The sequence below is a fragment of the Astyanax mexicanus genome, chromosome 2 (assembly GCF_023375975.1).
Source record: "Astyanax mexicanus isolate ESR-SI-001 chromosome 2, AstMex3_surface, whole genome shotgun sequence".
NCBI classification, from domain to species: Eukaryota; Metazoa; Chordata; class Actinopteri; order Characiformes; family Acestrorhamphidae; genus Astyanax; species Astyanax mexicanus.
In genome coordinates this window covers 67,233,514-67,255,393 of record NC_064409.1, presented here as the reverse complement: position 1 = coordinate 67,255,393, position 21,880 = coordinate 67,233,514, and the positions used below count along the sequence as shown (strand labels likewise).

General features: G+C 37.6%; 1 protein-coding gene across 1 annotated transcript in view; it reads left to right on the top strand.

Annotated features, from left to right (window-relative positions):
* The window catches only part of spock1 (SPARC (osteonectin), cwcv and kazal like domains proteoglycan 1), a 502,975-nt gene that overhangs the window by 350,478 nt on the left and 130,617 nt on the right, over positions 1-21,880 (top strand). Inside the window, exon 4 of the mRNA XM_049474824.1 lies at positions 1,544-1,627. Within this exon, the coding sequence (XP_049330781.1) occupies positions 1,544-1,627 (84 nt within the window). The remainder of the gene's footprint in view (positions 1-1,543; positions 1,628-21,880) is intronic.

Sequence of the window (21,880 nt, the reverse complement as noted above, 5' to 3'; positions counted from 1 at the left end):
TTGTAGATTTGTGGATAATTTAACCGATCCTGAGGGCTGGTTGAATCAAATTATACACCTTATATTATAAGGTGCTGAAAGAATGTTTTACCAAACTTTACCAAACTTATTTGTAAAATATAAAATACTAATGCACCCCCTGATGCAAGCAGAGTAAATGCTTTTAACTCCTCTAACTGGATAACCCCCTCAAGAGTTCATCACTCAGCCTGGTAGAGTGAGCATCAGACACAGTAGAGCTAGACAAAAAAAGCTAAGGACACTTTGAGCTCCACAGTGCAGTTTTGCAGGAAAATCTATAATTCTCAGCTGGTGTTCTGACTTTCACAGTGGTCTATGTTTATATTTTTTCCTCCATTGTAAATGAATTGGTAAATCATTCGGTTTCTGATGCTGGTAACTCTAATTAACTTATCCTGTGCAACAGAGGAAACTCTTGGTCTTCCTTTCCTGGGGCAGTCCTGATGAGTGCCAGTTTAATCGTTTTACCATTTTAATGGTATTCGCGACTGCACCTAAGGATTTTAATATTGACTGTATTTTGGTTCTTTACTGAGTTGAGTAGTTATTGCCGTAATATAGATTAGAACATTACTTAAATAGGGCTATTTACTGTATACCAACATATATGTAAATCAGAGGCATACTCTGCCTCTTTACAACTTTACAACTGATGCTCTTAAACTAATTAAAATGGCAAGAAATTCAAATAATTAACTCTTGACAAGTACAGTGCAGCTGTTAACTAAAAGCCTTTAATGCTTTAATCTTCCAAACATTTTGCACAACTGCATGCTTACAACTTTGTTAAATACCATTTTTTTGTTCCATGATGAATAAACCCCAGTGCACAAAGTGTAAAGGTCCTAAAAGACTTTGGTTTTGGGAGAGTCCTGAACTCAATCCCATCTAACAACACTTGTGATGAATTGGAGCAGAGACTGGGAGCTACACTTTCATATCCAACATCAGTGTCTGAACCAACCATTGTTATTCTGGATTAATGGCCAGAAATTCCCACACACACACTTTAAGATCATGTAGAACACCTTCTCAGAAGAATAAAAGCAGTTACAGCTGCAAAGGGGGATCAGTTCCGTGTTTCTGCCGATAGATAAATTACTGCAGAAAACACGGAGCGTGACTTGTTGCCTTGAACGCTATCAACAAAGTCACGCTACTCAGAGACAGCAAGATAAACCTCCTGAATCTACTGAAAAAATGAAGCGCTTCTCACAGATAATATAAAGTCGGAGATGATTCAGTCATGCTTGCTTTAAGGTGAAATAGGATCATATGATAAAAATCACAGTACGAATACAAAAAACATCTGTAGGCTTTTATTGAACATGTTCAGACTAGCAAAAGTTATAACTACAGAGGAAAGCATAAGTGGATAGAAAGTACACACTGTTCTTTCATCAGAATTTGACCCACACTGTCAGTGTCTGTGTTTTTGTGTGATTCTGTGTATATGTGTGTGTGTGTGTTGGGGCTTGTACATGTGAGTGGAATATGATGGTTATTTTTTTTTCCCCTACAGATTCAGAGACTAATCCAAGGAGACACGGGGAGCCAGGTTCTAAACCACACCCACCAGCTCAGCCTAAATGGAAGAGTGAGGATGGTGAGTTACACTGTAAATCCACTATAAAGTGTGTGTGTGTGTGTGTGTGTGTGTGTGTGTTTTGGTGTGTGATGCTGAAAAGGACGCAATATTTTGGTTAATTTCAATGGTAAAGGTCTAAAATCCAGCTAAAATCCACTTTCTCTTGTTCTTTGTTTAATACTATGGGACTCTCTGTAAATTTGTAAATATGCACGCTGCATATGAAACTGTTCTTTAGCCTTCATTGTCTGCAGTAGCTAGTAAAATAACAGCCTAAGAAATACGAGTTGATCAGAGAGACATTAGGGTGTCTACTTCAACCAGTGAGTTCATGGGGCCCTTTGTCTCGACTCTGACGTTAAGTAAAGTTTAAAGGATTAACTTTACCTAACACTCAGGACTGTATCTTTATAGCTAAGGCTGTATCTCTGAAAACATTTTGTTCTTCGAGTTTTAGAGCTGTAAAATTGACTGTAGGTGAAAGGCAGGTAGGCGTTCTCTGCTGCAGTGCTGTTAGCCAATCAGAGGCGATATATTTGCAGGTATGAATATTTGGTAACACTTTATAATAACTTTCATTAATATATCATTAACTAATGATTAATAACAATTATATTCCACATTTTAAGGAACAAAAAAGTTGCTAACATATTTGTAAATACTAATAAATGCATTGGCAAAATTCATTGCAATTGATAAAAAATTGTCAGGTTTAAAAATTGCATTGCTAGTGATTTATTAATGTTCAATTTCTCACGAGCTAATGATTTGTTAATATTTCTAAATATAAATATAAATGCAAATTAACTGTCACATGTAAACAATTGTTGATATTCACATTCTGATGAACTAATGCTTTGTTAACATCTACTTATCATTAGTTTAAAGTATATTAATGAAAGTTATTATAAAGTGTTACCGAATATTTATGAGCAAGAGCCAAAATCCTGTTTTTCTTCAGACACCACTAATTAAGTGATCTAAAGCAGGGCTAAATAGAAACACCTGAGCATCGTTTTTTGTTTTCACAAAAAACAGCTCACATGGCATTTAATCATACTAGAGACCACAAATAGACATTGTAAAATTATTTAAAAATGTTGGAATGAGATCTTTAAATATTCAGGGATATGTAAGGAAGCAATGTGTGTGTGTGTATAGTAAAGTTTGGTGGAGGAGGGATAATGCTATGGGCTTGTTTTTCAGGACTTTGCCTAAGGCCCCTTAGTTCCATTAGTGAGGGGGGATCTCAGTGCTTCAGCATTGTTTGTGTGTTCTGAGGATTAGTTCTGTTTAGAGTATATTACTTCTGTCTGCTCTGGTGGTTTGATATGCAACAAGTACTGTGAGCATAGAGCCATGCCATTTCTCTCCCTCAATCCCTCACTCACACACACACACACACACACACACTGGTTTCATATTCAACAAGTGGTGTGAGATTTCAGATACGGCAGCTCAAAGAAAACCCAGCGGTTCTGGCTCTGGCAGTGAATTCATAATACGCCTGCCATATTCCAATAACACACACATGTAAACACACACGCTGTGCGCCCAGTCAAAGCGTAAAATTATCCATCAACTTTAATTAAAAACAAACCGCTTTCCTGTTGAAGTGATAGTGATAGCGAAAAAAAAAAAAAAAAAACACACATTTGCATATTTTTCCCCTCACGCCAAACGCAGTCGATCAGCTGAGACATGTCGAGGGTCTGAAGTTTACTGCTTTAGTTTTGCACTCGGGTTACCAGGCTAATGGCACCAGCCTGTAATGGAAGCTTATGGAATCTGTATCATTATATACTCGCGTCAGAGCGTGCTGAATTACTCTCACTGCTCCACAGATGGAAACAAGTCTCTGCTGATTGATTACAGACATGTGAAGGTGAAAAAAAATTGTGTACATTTGATTTTTGGACCAGCCATCACTTCAAGCTTATAGAGAAATGTAATTTTTTGGTGTTAGCCAGTGTCCGCTCTAGAGTTGCACGTACTTGCACCGTACTTCCAATGCTTTTTCAATACTACGTCATCAAAAATTATTCGTTCTTTAGCGTCTGATGCTTTCAATACTCTATAGTATAGTATATACTGCCCAGTTACTAGTTTCAAAGGAGTCAAATTAGTAGGCTCGATTTGATTCACTTCATAAAAAAACTAATTCACACCACAGACGGAGTGGCAGGGTTAAGGAAAACCTAGTATTCTGAACAAATGAATCAATTCGCATGTACTAATTTGACTCGGTTAAGCGACGCATGCACACGCAAGCCAGCATCGAGAGCAGAGCAGCAGCGTGCGTAAACAGATGATGGCTAAAATAAAAAATGTACTCTCTCATCCGCGACTTGTGGACAAAACGGGCGCGAGGAATGAAATCTGGGCATGTCCACAAATCCAGTGTACAAACATTGTTTCTAATCTCTCCAGAAAAAAGGAGCGAAGACGAGCAACTAGGTTCAGCAATTGGTGGACAAAGTCTCTGATCTCCACAGAGAGCTGAGAAGAGGAGAGGATAGTAGAGTTAGTTAAGATACACTTTGTAGTTTTACTAAGATTTACCAGTGACTGAGGTAATAAACCTTTAGGGTTTAGAGTGTTGTATATAAAATGTACAGTGTGAGATTCATCAGTTTGGAAACAGATTTAATTTGAATCATTCCGCTCATATAAAAAGTTGTTTAATTATTAATGCAAGCTCACAGCAAGCTAATGAAAGATCTTATAGAGTTCAGTACTGTTTAATAGTTGTAGGCATCTGTAAAATAGACAATTCATATGCTCTATACATGTAGAGTAAATACTGAATAATGTTTAACCAGGAACAGGCAGGGTCAGTAACCAAATGGCAGCAAATATCAACATAACAACCTATCAGAGAGAATATACATGACTTAGCAGCCTTAGCAGCGTGTCCGACTGTTAATACTAAATAATGCTGGGTATTTAGGTTTCTATCAACACAGTTGTTCATAAAAACAGATTATTGAGTTTATGTTACAAACAGCAAACAGTAACAAACAGCTGAAGGAGAGAAAATAATTCTTACCGTTTTCTCTGATAAGACAGCATGTAGTTGCGGGAGGTCGCAGGTTCTACCCTCCCTCCGGGTGGATAGATGGCGCTCTCTCCCCACATCACTCCTACGGGGATGTCCGCAGCACAGGGCATCTGTGAGCTTATGTATCGGAACGGAGTCGCTGCTCGGTTAACCTACAGGTTTGTAGTTACAGCTTGTACTCCTGTACTTGTCTGTTTACTGATGTCTTCCTGTAATACTGTAAAATGAAAAAAGGGGACGTTCTAACAGCCAGAAAGATGGAGCTGCCTGCAGCATTGACTGTATGAATTGTGTAAATATCGGCCTCTTGCTCTCATACTGTATATCGGCCGATGACGATTATCTAAAAAATGTCATAAATCGGCCTGATTATTCGGCCGGCTGATATATCGGTCAATCACTATTTCACCATTTATGTTTTGCTGGCTCAATTTATTTTATTTGGTAAGAAGCCACTATAGGGACTGTTATTGTTATAAAATGTCTAAACAACATGTCTCTGAGATACTGATAATTAACACTGCAGTCTGAGATGAAGATAAAGCAGCTGCTGCAAGTTTTCCAAACCAAACATGGATAAATCAGTGCTTCCTAATCACATTTCTGTGCAGCCCCCTCATTTAGTGCAAAAGCCATATGTAGGAGGGAGATAAAGAGTGTTTTGTGCAGATGTGTATTTGGGTTCTTAGGCTGTTTTGTGTATAACAGGCTTGCTGTTTTGAGGGGAAATTGCAGTTTTCATGCCTAAAACTGGTCCATTAGGATCAGTAGACTGGATGCTCATTCTCAGTGTCTCTTTCTCTCTCTCTCTCTCTCTCTCTCTCTCTCTCTCTCTTTCTCTCTCTCTCTCTCTCTCTCTCTCTCTCTCTCTCTCTCTCTCTCTCTCTCTCTCTTTCTCTCTCTCTCTCTCTCTCTCTCTCTCTCTCTCTCTCTCACTCTCTCTTTCGCTGGTAAGGAGGTCAAGTGCTCTAATCATCCCTATGCAGAGAATCTCGAGGTAGGATTGGGGTGTCTGACCCCCAGGGGTCAAAGTCCACCTCCTTCAACACTCGATACAGAGTGTCCCAATTACCGCTGGAGAGGAACCCATGGTCACCATGACAACGCTGCTCAAATTTTCAGGAGCGGTTGTACAACAGACAGAAAACATAACTGGGTTAGGAGACAATTCTATTAACCAGAAGTGAGAGCAGCATGTAAATTGACCATAGAAATCAAGTAGGCATGTCTGGCTAAACTGGGAAAGGGGTGTGCACCATTGACGACAACAACTTGTAGGGCCATTTCTGAATGTTTTTTAGGGCTTTGAATGTGGTTGGAATACAATGAATATGAACCAGACCCTGGTTCAGTAGATCCAGAAAGGGACCACGTCTTTTGATCAAATGGACCCAATAGTGATCCATTGGTCCAGACTGTGGTTCTCAGCAGCTTTCACACCTGCTACTTTGGTTAGGACCAAACAAAAATCTCCTAAAAGCCCTGAAAGTCTAAAAGTCAAAACCAATCAAGGTAGGGCCTCCACCCACTGATCCTATTTTTCTGTAGTAATGAGCACTGTTAGCCTGTTATCACATTTACAGTTTGTTTCACTGGTCTGTTTCACTGCACTCGGAAGAAAAGCGCAACGACTCGGTTCTGATACATCAGCTAACAGACGCCCTATGCTGTGGCCATCACCCTAAGAGTGATGTGGGGAGAGAGCGCCATCTACCCACCCGGAGGGATCAGGGCCAATTTTGCTCCCTCTGAGCGCCGGCAGCTTGATGGCAAAGCTGCATGAGCGGGGGTTCGAACCTGCGACCTCCCGCTCATAGTGACAGCGCTTTAGACCACTCGGCGCCCAAGTTTGTAAACGTGTGTGTTTTCCCCTTGGTTTGGTTTGTTTTCACACAGGAAATATGCACCAAAGCACCAAAATATTTACTTCATCAGTGACCATTTTAACCTTAAAACCCGGCAAGAAATAGAATTTCCACTTTTAAATGATACAATTACTTCGTGTATTAAAGGGAAATGGATATTTTTAAGATAATGTTTAATCTATTATCTGTTTAATCTATTATCTATTATCTGTCCTTATCTGTTCAAATTCTAAAATAGAGTGGAACAGCAAACCTGAACTGAATTCTTAACATAACTTTGCTCCTAATCAAGTAAGTAAGTATCTGAATCTGCAGATCTTTGTGGAAAAGGCAGCTGTTCCATAACTTGGGAGCGAAACCCTTAAATGCCCGATCCCTGTGAGTTATTAGGCTGGATTGTGGAACAGAGAGTAGATGTAGATTACTGGACCTAATATATTGCACAGGTAATTTTCAGTGCAGCAGTTCAGCCATAGTTCAAGACCCCCCCCCCCATTTCATAACATATATATATATATATATATATATATATATATATATATATATATATATATATATATATATGCCCATAGATTCAACAGAATCTATAGAATAAATCTTTCACGTATATATATATATATATATATATATATATATATATATATATATATATATATATATATATATATATATATGTAAATCCACTGACTGACATACATCCTTAAGCACACACACGCACACACACACACTTCCATGAACACATTTGAATGCACATACACCGATCACACCCAATTATCCATCACTTTCTATTTGGTTTGGAGTTTTCCCCTCTTTTTCTGTTACTATTATCAGCACTATTATTTATTTTACATGTTATTTTCTTGTAATAATCTTTTTTTAAAAAGTTGTCCTCCGAAGAGGGGGGGTGGTGGCGGGCCTAAAAAACAAACAAAAAAAACTGGATCCTGCCAAAAAAGAAACAACTAAACCATTAGAAAAGAACAGAAGACTATTCCGAAAATACCATGGGCTTAGAAATTCTTTATATATTGGCTGGAGTAAAACAACAGCTGTGTTAATCTGTCAAAGAAAAAATATGAAAAACTGTAAAAAATGAGGCAGTTACAGCTTTAGCTGTAGAAAAAGGCAAGGCTTACAGTCTCAGTAGTTATCTTGGGCAGCACACTGGACCCAACAGGTCTAACAGAACCTCTAATTAGATGATCTGTGCTTTTAAATAATGACCCAGAGTTGAAGCCAAAGAACACAGTCTACCTGGAAATTAAAAAAAAAAAAAAACACTAAGATGCAAAAATACAGACAAAAAACGTCATTATCCTTCACCTTCACCCACAGACCAGATAATCATAGAAAGAAGAAATACTCTGCATGTAACTCCTAACCTCCAAAAGGAACTTCCAAAGAAAGCACAGTATGGTTGGATATCCTGCTGTACATTGAGTATCGAGCTAAACAGGGCCACAGAGTGCTGAAAAACGACACAGGAAATTGGCTGAACAGAGACCTGCAGATAGCCTGTGCTCAGTTCCAGCATTAGAAAAAACCCCAGCAAAATGCCACACAATGTCCCAGCCTTCTATTTATATTCCAAAAAGACAGCGACTGCAGCAGACCCCAGTGTGGTACACTGCAAGTCCCCTCAGGGTGAACCAACTCGCCACAATGCTTCCAAGAATATGCAATGAGGCTGGAACTGCCCAGACACACACCAGCCACTGCTTCCCTGCCACAACAGCTTTCCTAAATAAACACATTTCATCTTTCCTTGCAGTGTTCTCCATAAACACATACATAAACAGTAGAAATAATAAACAAAACAAAAATAAATCAGTTCATTCGTTTTGCCAACTTCCACATCTTGACAAATATCCTTAAAATGAGCCAATGACAGCAGCTCCTTAGGTTTTAAATGAAGCAACTGTCAAATCACTGGAATACAATATGAACATTACAGACTTATGAGGATGTAAATGAGTTGATGAGCAGAAAATAAGATTGTAATGTGACCATCCAACATCCTGACCCCACTAACACTCAATGCACTCAATGCAATCAAATCCTCACAGCAATGCTCCAAAATCTAGAAGAAAGCCTGCCCCACAGAGTACTGACAGTCACTCCAACAAAAGCAGGAAATTTTTTTTTTATGTATTTAATGATCATGTGTACCAATACTTTAATATACTGTATATTTATACAGCTCTTAAAAAAATAAGAGTCAGTTCAGTTTCTGAATCAGTTTCTCTGATTTTGCTATTTATAGGTTTATGTTTGAGTAAAATGAACATTGTTGTTTTATTCTATAAACTACAAACAGCATTTCAAATAAAAATATTGTCATTTAGAGCATTTATTTGCAAAAACAAAAAGAGAAATGGCTGAAATAACAAAAAAGATGAACTTTCACTCCTCAAATAATGCAAAGAAAACAAATACAGCTCTGGAAAAAAAATAAGAGATCACTTAAAATGAGTTTCTTTGATTTTACCAAATTAAAAACCTCTGGAATATAATCAAGAGTAAGATGGATGATCAGAAGCCATCAAACCAAACTGAACTGCTTGATTTTTTGCACCAGGAGTGGCATAAAGTTATCCAAAAGCAGTGTGTAAGACTAGTGGAGGAGAACATGCCAAGATGAATAAAAACTGTGATTAAAAAACAGGGTTATTCCACCAAATATTGATTACTGATCTCTTAAAACTTTATGAATATGAACTTGTTTTCTTTGCATTATTTGAGGTCTGAAAGCTCTGCATCTTTTTTGTTATTTCAGTTATTTCTCATTTTCTGCAAATAAATGCTCTAAAAGTGATTTTTTTTTTTTTTTTGGAATTTGGGAGAAATGTTCGTTGTTTATAAAGAAAAAAACACATTGTTTACTTTACTCAAACATATATACCTAAACAGTAAACAGCAAAATCAAAGAAACTTAAGGTCTAGGTAGATTTTTTTTACATTTTAAATAATAATGAGAACATGAAGTTCTTTCTGTAGAATATTAAAAGCGTCTTGTAAACTGGACAAGGCTGAGTGTTAAGTGGATGCTGAGCAGTAAATAATCAGCATCTGTTTAATTACAGTGATCTGACACATTCGACACATTATGACTAAATCATTTAAATTCATCACGAACAAAGTTATTATAAATATACAGTAAAAATAACAAGATTCTTTTATGCTGAAAGTAGTTTTTTTAGCTAGTTTGCAGAACAAAAAACTTGTTGTCAGTCCTGATGCTCCAGCATGCACTCACACCACACTTCCCTGACTCCAGTGATTATGTAAAACTATGGAGTTCCCGCTCTCCAAGCTACTGATTGTTCACCTGTCCTCACCTGTATGTATACTCCTTAGTTTGCTCTCTTCCTGGCCGAGTATTGAATATGGTTACCTAGCCCTTTTATGATGCGTTTTCTTTGTATTTGCCTTTTTTACTGATTTCGTATTTTGCCTTGCCCAGTTTATTGAATATATTGTTACTGACCTATTTTTGTATTTCTTGACTCCTCTCTTGCCTTTCCCTCTGTCTCGCTGGATATATCATGTATTACCCTGGTTTGCATGACTACTCTTATGTGTATGGAAAAATGCAGCAGTTATACATGACATATATTTGTTTTTTTTTTCTGTTTCTTTGTTTTACTCACCCTATATATTTTTATATATAGTTTTAATAATTTCAGATGGACACAAACGTAGCTTCTTCTGCGTGCTACTGTCTTCTCTAACAGTGATATTTTTTAATGAATGTTCATTCTAAAAAAAAAAACATGAATATTATTATTATTATTATTATTGTATTTTATTAATTGCAAAAAAAAGGGAATATCGGCTTCACATATCGACCACCGGCCAATACTGTTGTCTAAATATCGGCATTGGCCATCAAAAAACACATATCGGCCGATCACTAATTTAAAATATCTTGGGTAAAATTCAGTCAAAGGAAATGTTAAAAACACTTTTATTTGATTAGCATTTTTTCATAATGTCCCAACTTTGAGAAACTCTATATTGTTTGCTGATTTGTTTCATTATAAGTATATATAAGTTAGTCAGCGATTCAGTTAAACAGGTATTGCAATTTGTTTGATCAAGTTTAAATACAGTAATCAAACTCAATTGCAGACCGTAACATCTCCTCCATCAACCCTTGAGAGAAAGAAGAATCAGTCTGCTCACAAACAGACTCTGGAGTGGTTTGTTTGTGTTGAGAACGTAATCTGACCTTGATTCGACCCAGCGATCAGGTGAACTCTACAAGTTTCAGCTAAACGGATACATTGAAACTGAGGATCCAGTCTGCTGATCCTAATGAGCAAAATAGCAAGCCTGTTATACACAAAACAGGCCTTTAAGCTGAAATACACATCTGCACAAAACACATTTATCTCCCTCTTACATATGGCTTTCGCACAGAACGAGAGGAACTGCAGAAAAATGGGTGGAAATGTGAATTTAAAGCTTTGATAAACTCATGTTTGGGCAGCTTGCGGCAGCTGCATTCTCTTCATCTCAAACTGCAGTGTTAATTTCTATTGTTCTAAAGACATTGTTGCTGAGGTATTTTATGACAATAACAGCACTAAAAGTAACTTGATGGAGGCACAAGGCTCAGACACAGGCTGAAAGAACATATTTACCAACATATTAATACGGTCAGAGTAACAATAAATGTAACAGTAATTCAAATTAAACATTTCAGCCATAGTTTGCCTAATCACATCCCAATCTACTCTTATGTAGTCAACATTAGGTGTGCTCCTCTTGACCTAAGGTTCAAAAATGACCAAAAGGCAGTCTATGTAACCTGGAGCACCTGGTTCACCTTTCATGAAAGTACAAATATAGGCCATGTAGATCCAAAAAGCATTGGTGAGATAATCAGCTAAGAAACACTAAGGCAAACAGGGTAAATTGCCAAAAACAAGAAATTACTCACAGTATGGAACAGGGTGAGTTGGCAATACTTTGCAAAGGCAGACACAAGCACATAAGCTTAAAGTATGAAAGTAACAGATGAAAAGCTTAGTGAGGAAATAAAACTCAGTTAGCGAAAAGACTAGACCTAAGGAACTGTATGTAAGTCTGAGACCCAATCCCATTTCACCCCTTTACCCTACCACTTACCATTGAGTGTAACCCTTCCCCTTAGAACAGAGTTACAATGAGAAGGAGTGAAATCCTCCACCCATTGAATTGGGACAACCCTTCAAGCACCATTTTAGTGCATTGCATGTCTTTAGAATATGGGGAAATAATCAATTTCTTAATTTCTCTGTGAAGGGGAGCTGAGATTAGCTTTGATTAGCTTTTATTTTATTTTATTTTTCTGTTCCACCTTAAGTGCTGCAGCTTCTGCCGGCTGTTGCACCATTTAAGGTGGAACAGGAAAGTTAGCTAGCTAGCTAGCTATTGAGACAAATTATTAGCAATCTTTTTATGCTTGTAATGAATAATTTGGCCATAAAACATTGAAACTACACATTAAACTATAGTAATATTGTGCTAATCGTCACTTTTAACAAGGAAAGTATTTACAATATTTACATGATTCTCATACTCCTTCGTTTGAAGTGTGCATCTGAAAAATCAAGCCCCTATCCCTTCCCCCTACCCCTTCAGCCTAACAAGAATCAGGACACCTCTGCCCGTTGGCGTGCACCGCATAAACAGAGGGGTAGGGGTAACGGGTAGGGCAAATGGGGTGAAATGGGATTGGGCCTTAGTGATGTTTCAGTGATATCAGATTAAGGTGCTGAGGATTTTGGAAAATGTAGTTTGTGGACTCAACATAGGCAGAGGAAGAAGCCAAAAGGGTGACACTGTACTAGTACTTGTAAGTTCCTGATACTGCAGGACTATGCAACTTTGGTAGAGCTTTATAAGAAGACTGCATACCACTGTGTAATCACTGTGAGTCTTATTTGTGTAAAATCCTGTTATTATTTTACTGGATCACATTAGTCCACATCTTCTTTCCTACTTCAGATTCCAAATCTGTATCTGTCAGCTTGTCAGCATGTGCACACTGTCCATAAGGAAATGATAGAAGCTTGATTTGTTTTATTGGCAGTGGGGATACTGTTAATTATACTTCATCAAATGAAGAGAGAACATCACTTCTTACATAACTGCTTATTTAAACTCTGCACCATGCAAGAAAAAGTATGTGAAACCTTTAAGATTGCTTGGATTTTTGCATAAATTGGTCATTAAATGTGTTCTTCACAACAAGTCACAACAATAGACACTGCAAAAATGATATATGTTTGCATGGTTTTATTGAACACAACATGTTATCCTTCACAGTGAGTGGGAAAAAGTATTAGAACCTTTGGATTTAATAACTGGTTGGAAAAAACAGCAAAAAAACTCAACCAAACGTTTCCTGTAGTTACAGATCAGACCTGCACAACAGCCAGGAGGAATTTTGGATAATTTCTCTTCACAAAACTGTTTCAGTTCAGCAATATTCTTGGGATATCTGGTGTGAATCATGTGCTCTCTTGAGGTCATGATGCTACAGCATCTCAATTGGGTTGAGGAGATCAGGACTCTCCAGAAGAGGTATTTTGTTATGGTGAAGTCATTCAGTTGTTGATTTACTTCTATGTTTTGGGTCGTTGTCCTGTTGCATCGTCCATCCTCTGTTGAGCTTCAGTTGGCGGACAGCTGATCTTAAGTTTTCCTGCAAAATGTCTTGGTTAACTTGGGAATCCATTCACGTCCAGGCCCTGAGGCAGCAAAGCAGCCCCAAACCCATGAAGCCCACGATGCCCCCACCACCATGTTTCACAGTTGGGATGAGGTTTTGATGATGGTGTGCTGTGCCTTTTGTCTCCACACATGATGTTCTGTTTTCCTTCCAAACAACTTCATTTTGGTTTTATCTGTCCTCAGTATATTTAGCCAGTACTTATGTGGAACAACCAGGTGCTCGTTTGCAAACTTCAAACGTGCAGCAATTTTTTTTTGGGCAGCAATGGCTTCCTCAGTGTTTTTCTCCCAGAAATATTAATTTTTGCAGAAACCCAAGTAATCCCAAAGGGTTCACATTCATTTTCTTGCAACTGTATGTGGTCTAATACCCTTTTGTATTTGATTAGCTATAGCTAATACACCACTAGAATACAGTTTGCAAAATGTGTTGAGTTGAGCATTAGTGCTGCTCTTTCCTATGGATGTTCATCTGGCTCTGAGAGCAGCAGAGGTATAAAAGAAACATAGCAAGACAGCGTGACTAAGACCTATTCCAGCTATCTTTGTGCACTAAGAAGCACTAAGACGTGAGTTACAGCTTTTGTTCTCTCGTACAGAGTTCTATCACCTTATCACTCCTGATGTCCTGAAACTATCTAGTCTCAATCTCTCCCATTGCTGCCGCTCCATCAGGTTTATAGCAGCTGTCGGCGGCCAAACTGCCTTTGTGGCAGGATCCGTTGTAGATTTTTAAACTTATGCATAAAACTTCACTACAACGACGGACTCGTGCAATTATCCACCTAATTATAGATGTCAAGCGCATAACACGCATTGTCAGCGCCCACAAAGAAGATGTTGGTTTGAAGAGGTATGCAAATGCCAGTTGATTACAGCTTCAGATGATCGCTTCATTTCAGACAAAAGCAAAGTGAGTTTGAAAGGGTTACGCTGGATCATTGCAGCAACATGATCTCTGTCTGAAAGCATGGGCTTAGGCAGTTAGTGAGATGCTTTTCTGCCTGAAAAAGCTCAGGAAAGACAAAAAAAAAAATACAGACAGAGCAAAGAGAACTCTGACAGCAGGTACTCCCCACAAGCTGCTGCAAGTTTAGCCAGCAGCATGTGGGTTTCAATTCCCATAAATGTAATTTATTTATATACAGCTTCTTATAGGAGTCACTGTCCCAAAGCACCTGTAGTAAATATGGGTTTTCTGCTCTTATGAGCAAGCTAAGGGTATTACTGGCATAAAAAAAACTCCCTAAGAGCATGAGGAAGAAGCACTCCAGAGAAAGCAAGTCCAAAAAAAGAGAAGAATGTTTAAGAACATAAAGAAGAAACCCTAAGGATGAACCAAGACTCTTTTAAAACATGATGAAGAAAATTCTAACTCAAAAGAGGGAATTCTCTGCAAACATGAGAAAGAAGCTCTGGAGAAAACTGTGACTCAAAAAGGAGAACTCTCTTGAAACATGAGGAAAAGCTCTGGAAAAAAACCGTGGCTCACCAATGAAAACTTTTAAACATGAGAAGAAAGCTCTGAAGAAAACTGTGACTCAAAAAGTCTTGGAACTTGAGGAAGAAGCTCTTTAGAGGAACCATGACTAAAAAGAGAAGATTTTTTTAAGAACATAAAGAAAAGATCCTTAGAATAATTCAAGACTCAAAAGGAGAAACACATTGAAAACATAAGAATGAACCACACAAAAAAAAGCAAGACTCAAAAAAGGGAAACATGAGAAAGCTCTTGAGGAAACTGTTAGGGATTGGGGATTAGGGATTGTTAGGGATGTCTCAAAAAGGGAAACTCTTGGGACACAAAGAATAAGCTCTGGAGAAAGTTGTGACTTAAACAGGGGAACTCTCTTGAAACATGAAGATGAAGCTTTGGAGATAAACCATGACTCAAAACAGGAAACTCTCTTAAAACATGAGAAAGAACATCTGAAGAAAACTCTCTAGAGTCTCAAAAAGGGAAACTCTTGAAATATGAGAAAGAAGCTCTGGAGAAAACCTTGAATCAAAAAGGGAAACTCTTGAAACATGAGAAGAAGCTCTGGAGAAAACCGTGACTCAAAAAGAGAAACTGTCTTGGAACAAGAGGAAAAAGCTCTGAAGAAACCTGTGGCTCAAAAAGCTAAACTCTCTTGAAATATGAGGAAGATGCTTTCCAGAGGAACCTAGACAGAAAAGAGAAGGTTTTAAGAACATAAAGAAGAAACTCTAAGAGTAATCCAAGACTTAAATTGGGGAAACTTATTGAAAACATAAGATTGAATCACACAAGAATAAGCAAGACTCAAAGAAGGGAAACACGAGAAAGAAGCTCTGTAGAAAACCATGTCTCAAAAAAGGAAACTCTCTTGAAACATGTTATAGAAACTCTGAAGAAAACTCTGACTCGAAAAAAGGAAACTCTTTTAAAACCTAAAAAAGAAGCTCTGGAGAAAACTGTGATTCAAAAAGGGAAACCCTCTTGGAAAATAAGGAAGAAGATCTGTTGAAAATGTTGACTTAAAAAGGGAAACTGTCTTGGACTATGAGGAAGAAACTGTGGAGAAAATTGTAAATCAAAAGTTGAAACTTGGAAGAAAACTGTGATTTAAAAAGGGAAACTCTTTTAAAACCTAAGAAAGAAGCTCTGAAAAAAAATGACTCTGGAAAGGAAACTCTTGAAACATGAGGAAGAAGCTTTAAAGAAATCTTTGATTTAAAAAGAAAACTCTCTTGGAACATGAGGAAGAAGCTCTGGAGAAAACCGTGACTCCAAATGTAAAACTTGTTTGGATTATGGGGAAGAAGCGATGGATAAAATGGTGACTCCAAAAGGGAAACTCTCTTGGATTATGAGGAAGAAGCTCTGGAAAAAAACATGACTCAAAAAGGGAAACTCTCTTGAAACATGAGGAAGAAGATGTGGAGAAAAGCTCAGCTCTGAGATTTAACTGGATTGTAGCATCTTTTTTTTGTAATAGAGCATAATGGAAGAGTTGCATTGGTTTAGAAAAAAATACATGAACATTACATTTATTGGAAAACTGGGTATCTAGTGGAAAAAAAAATCTCTTTGCTTCTGGTCCTGTGCTGTGAACTCTGGTTTACATGTTTTGAGAGAAGAAAGTGGGCCTATCATATGAGTTGATGAGTTTTTCTCTATTTTAAAGACTGTGATTGCAATTTTGACAGCATGGTGCAATTTTGACTTCAAGATTTCACTACTATAGAACAGAGGTGAATGAATCCATATCCATGTTTTATGCAGTCATTAATCTACAGGGAAAAAGCCTAAAAAACAAAAAACAATGCAGGAATTCCAAGTGGTCCAAATACAGTATCTAATTCATGGTTCCATCATCAGGAAACTGCCAGTTCCATGGAAACTCTGTATGTGACCCCTGACCCTGACGCCTATCCTGCTGCCAAGCCTGCTTAATCTCCTTCATCGCATATGCAGAATCCCATGGTGCATTGCTTTCGTTGATCCAACCATGGCATGGGCTTGCGTTAGTGTGTGTGCTGGGCTGGCTTGCAGCTTATTAACTTGGGCACAAAGCCCAGTCTTAGTCAGATGGCACACACACACTCACACACTCTCCTACACATGTATGATACAGTATGCATGAGTTATGAGATGCTGGGGGAACGGTTTGATAGTAGAGGGAGTCTCCCGGTTTGTTTTTCGTTCTAGCGCTGAACACACTGGCTAAAAGCCTATTTGTCGGAGCTCCTCCAAATATCACTAATTAACAACAGCAAAAGGCAGTCTGGCAGCCGCCCTCCACCAGAGATTGCCTGGAGAAGGGTTTAACTCGAGCGTGTTGTGGTGCTATTTTAATTATTTCTCACCACCAGCTCATTACAAAAAAAAAAAAAAAAAAAAAAAAAAAAACGTTTCCGAAAGAACAGATTCTAAGCTTTCACTACATACAAGGTGTTATATGTTTGGGAAAAATGAATATTGTTGTTTCATTCTATAAACTACTGACAACATTTCTCCCAAATTACAAATAAAAATATTCTCATTTAGAGCATTTATTTGCAGAAAATGAAAAATGGCTGAAATAACAAAAACGATGCAAAGCTTACAGACCTCAAATAATGCAAATAAAACAAGTTCATATTCATACAATTTGAAGACCCTGTTTTTTAATCACAGTTTTCATGCATCTTGGCATGTTCTCCTCCACCAGTCTTACACACTGCTTTTGGATAACTTTATGCCTTTACTCCTGGTGCAAAAATTCAAACAGTACAGTTTGGTTTGATGGCTTGTGATCATTCATCTTCCTCTTGATTATATTCCCAATGTTTTTTAATTTGGTAAAATCAAAGAAACTCATCATTTTTAAGTGCTCTCTTATTTTTTACCAGAGCTGTATTGCCACAAGTGTTCATTTTCCTATCAGAATTATTGAACTCAGGTTTTCCAATCATTTCCATGCCCACAGGTGTATAAATCTAGTACCTTGGCATGCAGACTGCTTCTACAAACATTAGTGAAATAATGGGTTGCTTTTAGGTGCTCAGTAAACTCCAGCATGGTATTAAACTCAATTTATATTCGTGTGTGAGCAAATACTTTTGGAAAAATTGTGTATTTTAGTTTTATTATTCTTCAACAATTATGCAATTATGGGATTATCTACCTGTAATCACGTAAAAAAAAAAACACAATAGCTTCAGTCCTCTGATGGTTAATCTACCTGTCTCCACCTATTCTCAAAAATAATCCAGAAATAGAGAGTTTTACAGACTTTAAAAGGCTCTAAACTAAAGGGCAGGTTTATTCTGCATTAGCATGCAGCACAGTGCGCCAGCAGGAAAACAATGCACAGCTCTGGCCAAGAGCTCGGCAACCAATTCACAATTACACAAGAACACTCCAATGCTCCTTAAACGCTGTTTATCTTAATTACCAATGGAACGTTTATTCTTATGCCGTGATTATTCCGCAAAAATGGGCTTAGTTCTTCACATTTACTCAAGTAGCAAACGTAAGAGCCGTTTAAACCCTCGGCTCATCTTGTGTGTTTTGGAGCGTCGCATTCTTCGTCTGATAATATAGAAAAAAAAATTGCTCGGTTGCGATCATCAGCAACAGCCACTTAAAGTATTCAGAGTTGAACATATCCTTAGTGTTGGCAAGTAGCTCTGCTTAGAGAGCCAAAACCAAATATTCATTAGACTCTGCGCAGCTTGGTATTTAACATGAAGCCACGTTCAGGATGAAGTAGTCCATCGGCCAAGAAAAGTTTTATTTAACGCAGCAGCGCTCTTCACCTTTCTGCTTGTTTTGTAACAGATTAACTGTTTCTTGTTTTTTTTGTTAGTCTGGACAGCCAAAAAACACATGAATTCCCTACAATTGGATTGATACACGTTTCTCAGTCTGGTCGGCATTTACTGTACATCAATGAGGCCAACCTTGTTACCACAGCAACCCACTGAGATTTATGGTGTTTACGATATCTGAACACACAAATCCGATCTGATCGCTTATAAAGAACAATGTGGACGTCATCTCAACAGATTTGTCAGCAGTCTGAACATAGCCAAAGCTTCTTCTTCTGATTGGCTGCCGGTTTTCATACCTTGTTCAGAGAGCAGTCTCAGCTGGACGCTTGTTACAGTGTGAATGTACAAGGCTAAACTGATTTGCCTGAATAGTTAGAAATATGGAAATATGTTGGGTTTTTTGTAAAATTTAAAAAATCATTTATTTCAAACCAATCTATCCTTGACACTTTTTTAATGAATTGAATGGACTAGGGTCTCTTATTTAAAAAAGTGTCTTTTCATGTGAATACACTGACTAATGTCTGGGGTTTTGTTTTACACTGATCTTTAGAGAAAGTTTTTGGCCTAGATCTGTTTTTAGAAGGCCAATTACCCAACCCAGTAATAATTAGGTGTGTAATGGTTCAGTGTTCGGTTCAAACCTTGGCATAACCCCCACAGTTCGGTACATTTTTGGGACGGTTGGTGGAAAAAATAAATAGGCTGGGTATTCTGTAAGCCTCACCTTTATTAACTTTATAATAACAATGTAACTACATTATAACCATGTTTTGTTTTACACTCCTCTGTATGTTTATACAAGTTTACAGTAGACTCCAAAAAAAAAAAAAAAAACTGCTTTGAAAATTTAAGTTATTGAAGTTGAAGTTATTGGTAGGTTAGGATGATGCTTCTGCTTCAAACTTACACCTTATCTGCAACACAACTGAACCACCACTATTATTAGCATTACACATTAATGCTCAGAAGACAGTCCTCTGAATGTCCAGGCTACAGCACTGTCAATGAGGTCTGAGATCACTGGTTCCAATCCTGGATCATGCTGCTTGCCATAAGCAGCAGCCAGAGTCTGAGAGAATGTAAGTAACTGGCCATGCTCTCTCTGGGTGAGTAGATGGAGCTCCTACTCCCCATCACTCTTCTTCGTGGTGTGATGTTGGGTTGGTCAGCAAAGGTTTCTGCTTATTAGTGTCTGATGTAGCAGAGCTGGGGATCCCTTATGCTTGTTTTCATTATTTTAGTGTTAGGAGCATTACTAGTAATGAGGAGGCGGGGTAATGGACTATAATTAGAAATTAATTATTTAAAAATACATTTTAAAAAATCTCAGACACATGAGGGCTTACTAAATTGTTCTGTCTGCTAATTAAATGGCTAGACTTGTATAGACACTCAGATACTGAGATTGTAAATTATTCAGCAGTCACTCAAAATAATTGTTTCCATCTCAATGAATAAACCATGCAGAGGACTCATGAAACAATGAAAAAAATCCTCTTATAAAGAGTAGGGGAAGTGGTATTTTCTATGATATTGAGCCCTTTGAACAGAAACACTTTTAATAGGAATACAACAGCTTGGAATAACCTGACAAACAGTGAAAAGGTCAAGAACGGTCTTCAGACTACATGCGTGAGGCACCGTTACTCTACTGAATTATTACAGGATTATTTCACTGGCATTTCTAGTGTTTAAATCCCTTTGAGCCCGAGTGTAGGTTCACAGACAACAGCAATATCTTCAGCATATCTTCAGACATACACTACATGTCCAAATGTTTTTGGACACCCCTTTAAATTAATGCATTTAGCTACTTTAGGCTTCACCCATTGCTGAGACATCTCGTTTAGTTCCTGTAGAGAAGTTATCCAATAGAACAGGACTCTAGAACTCTCTGGAGCAGACAACCATTAGCATTTTGGCATCATGTGTAATGACATGTGGAATAGAAGAGTATAAAGCCCCCCAACATTGAGCTGTGACTCTGAACTTGTGGTTGGTGCTCCATCCATTACTTCTGGAATGAGTCAGGAAGTTTGGGATGAGGTGGAGTGGTGACTATCCCAATAATGCTCCATGATCTAGTATAAATTATACCCTCCCTACTCAAAAGCAGGATAAACTTTGTAATCAGCCCTGGAACAATGAATGAGCCAATGTCCCACTACTTGCTTTTTTTTAACTGATGGTGGATATTTTATTTCCATTTTTCTAGCTAGCCAATGGCTCAGAAAAGCCATTAAAAACCTTGTAGACCCCTCTGCCAGCTCAAGCTGCAAAAACGAAATGTTTCCATTACTGAGGGAAACTTTCATCAGCAGTTGTGCTTCCGTACTCTCCATTATAATGTGCTAACAGTAACACTCTCACAATTTTTTTCTGCATAAAGTGATAAAACGATAAGAATTTGTGACTAAACAATCAGTCACCTAAAACTCCACAGGACAGTTGAGTCCACCAGAGGAGATAAAGAACTAATGGGAAAAAACAAACAAACAAAGAAATTTGGGTATTGTTCTATACCCAGGTATAAAATGTTTTTACTAGTGCATCTAAAAAAAGTTTTTATATTAAAAAGTGACTTTATTTCAGTAATTCATTTCAAATATATAAAACTCACATATTATATATATATATATATATATATATATATATATATATATATATATATATTACACACAGAGTGATCTATTTTATGTGTTTTAGAGGAACACAGTCCAAGCTGCTTGAGGTCTAGTTGCTACAGTCAGTGATGGTTTGGAGAGACATGTCATCTGCTGGTGTTGATCCACTGTGTTTTATTATCAAGTCTAAAATCAGTGCAGTTTTGTTTTCCCACAAAATCTTACAGCACTTCATGCTTCCCTCTGCTTTTGTGTAAACTTTTATGGAGGTTTGGATTTCATTTTCCAGCAGGACTTGGCACACTGCCCACACTATCAAAAGTACCAATTGGTCTTATATAATATTCTAATTTTCTGAGACACTGAATTTTGGCTTTTCATAAACTGTAAGCTATAATCACAATCAATAAAATAAATAAATGCTTTACATAGTGTGTAATACAGTACAGGCCAAGTTTGGACACACCTTCTGTTTTTCAATGCATTTTCTTTATTTTCATGACTATTTACATTGTAGGTTCTCACTGAAGAACACCACATGTGGAGTTTTATGTACTTAACATTTTTTTTTAATATTCTAGTTTCTTTAAAATAGCCACCCTTTGCTCTGATTACTGCTTTGCACACTCTTGGCATCATTCTCTCAATGAGCTTCAAGAGGTGGCCACCTGAAATGGTTTTCCAACAGTCTTGAAGGAGTTTCCAGAGGTGTTTA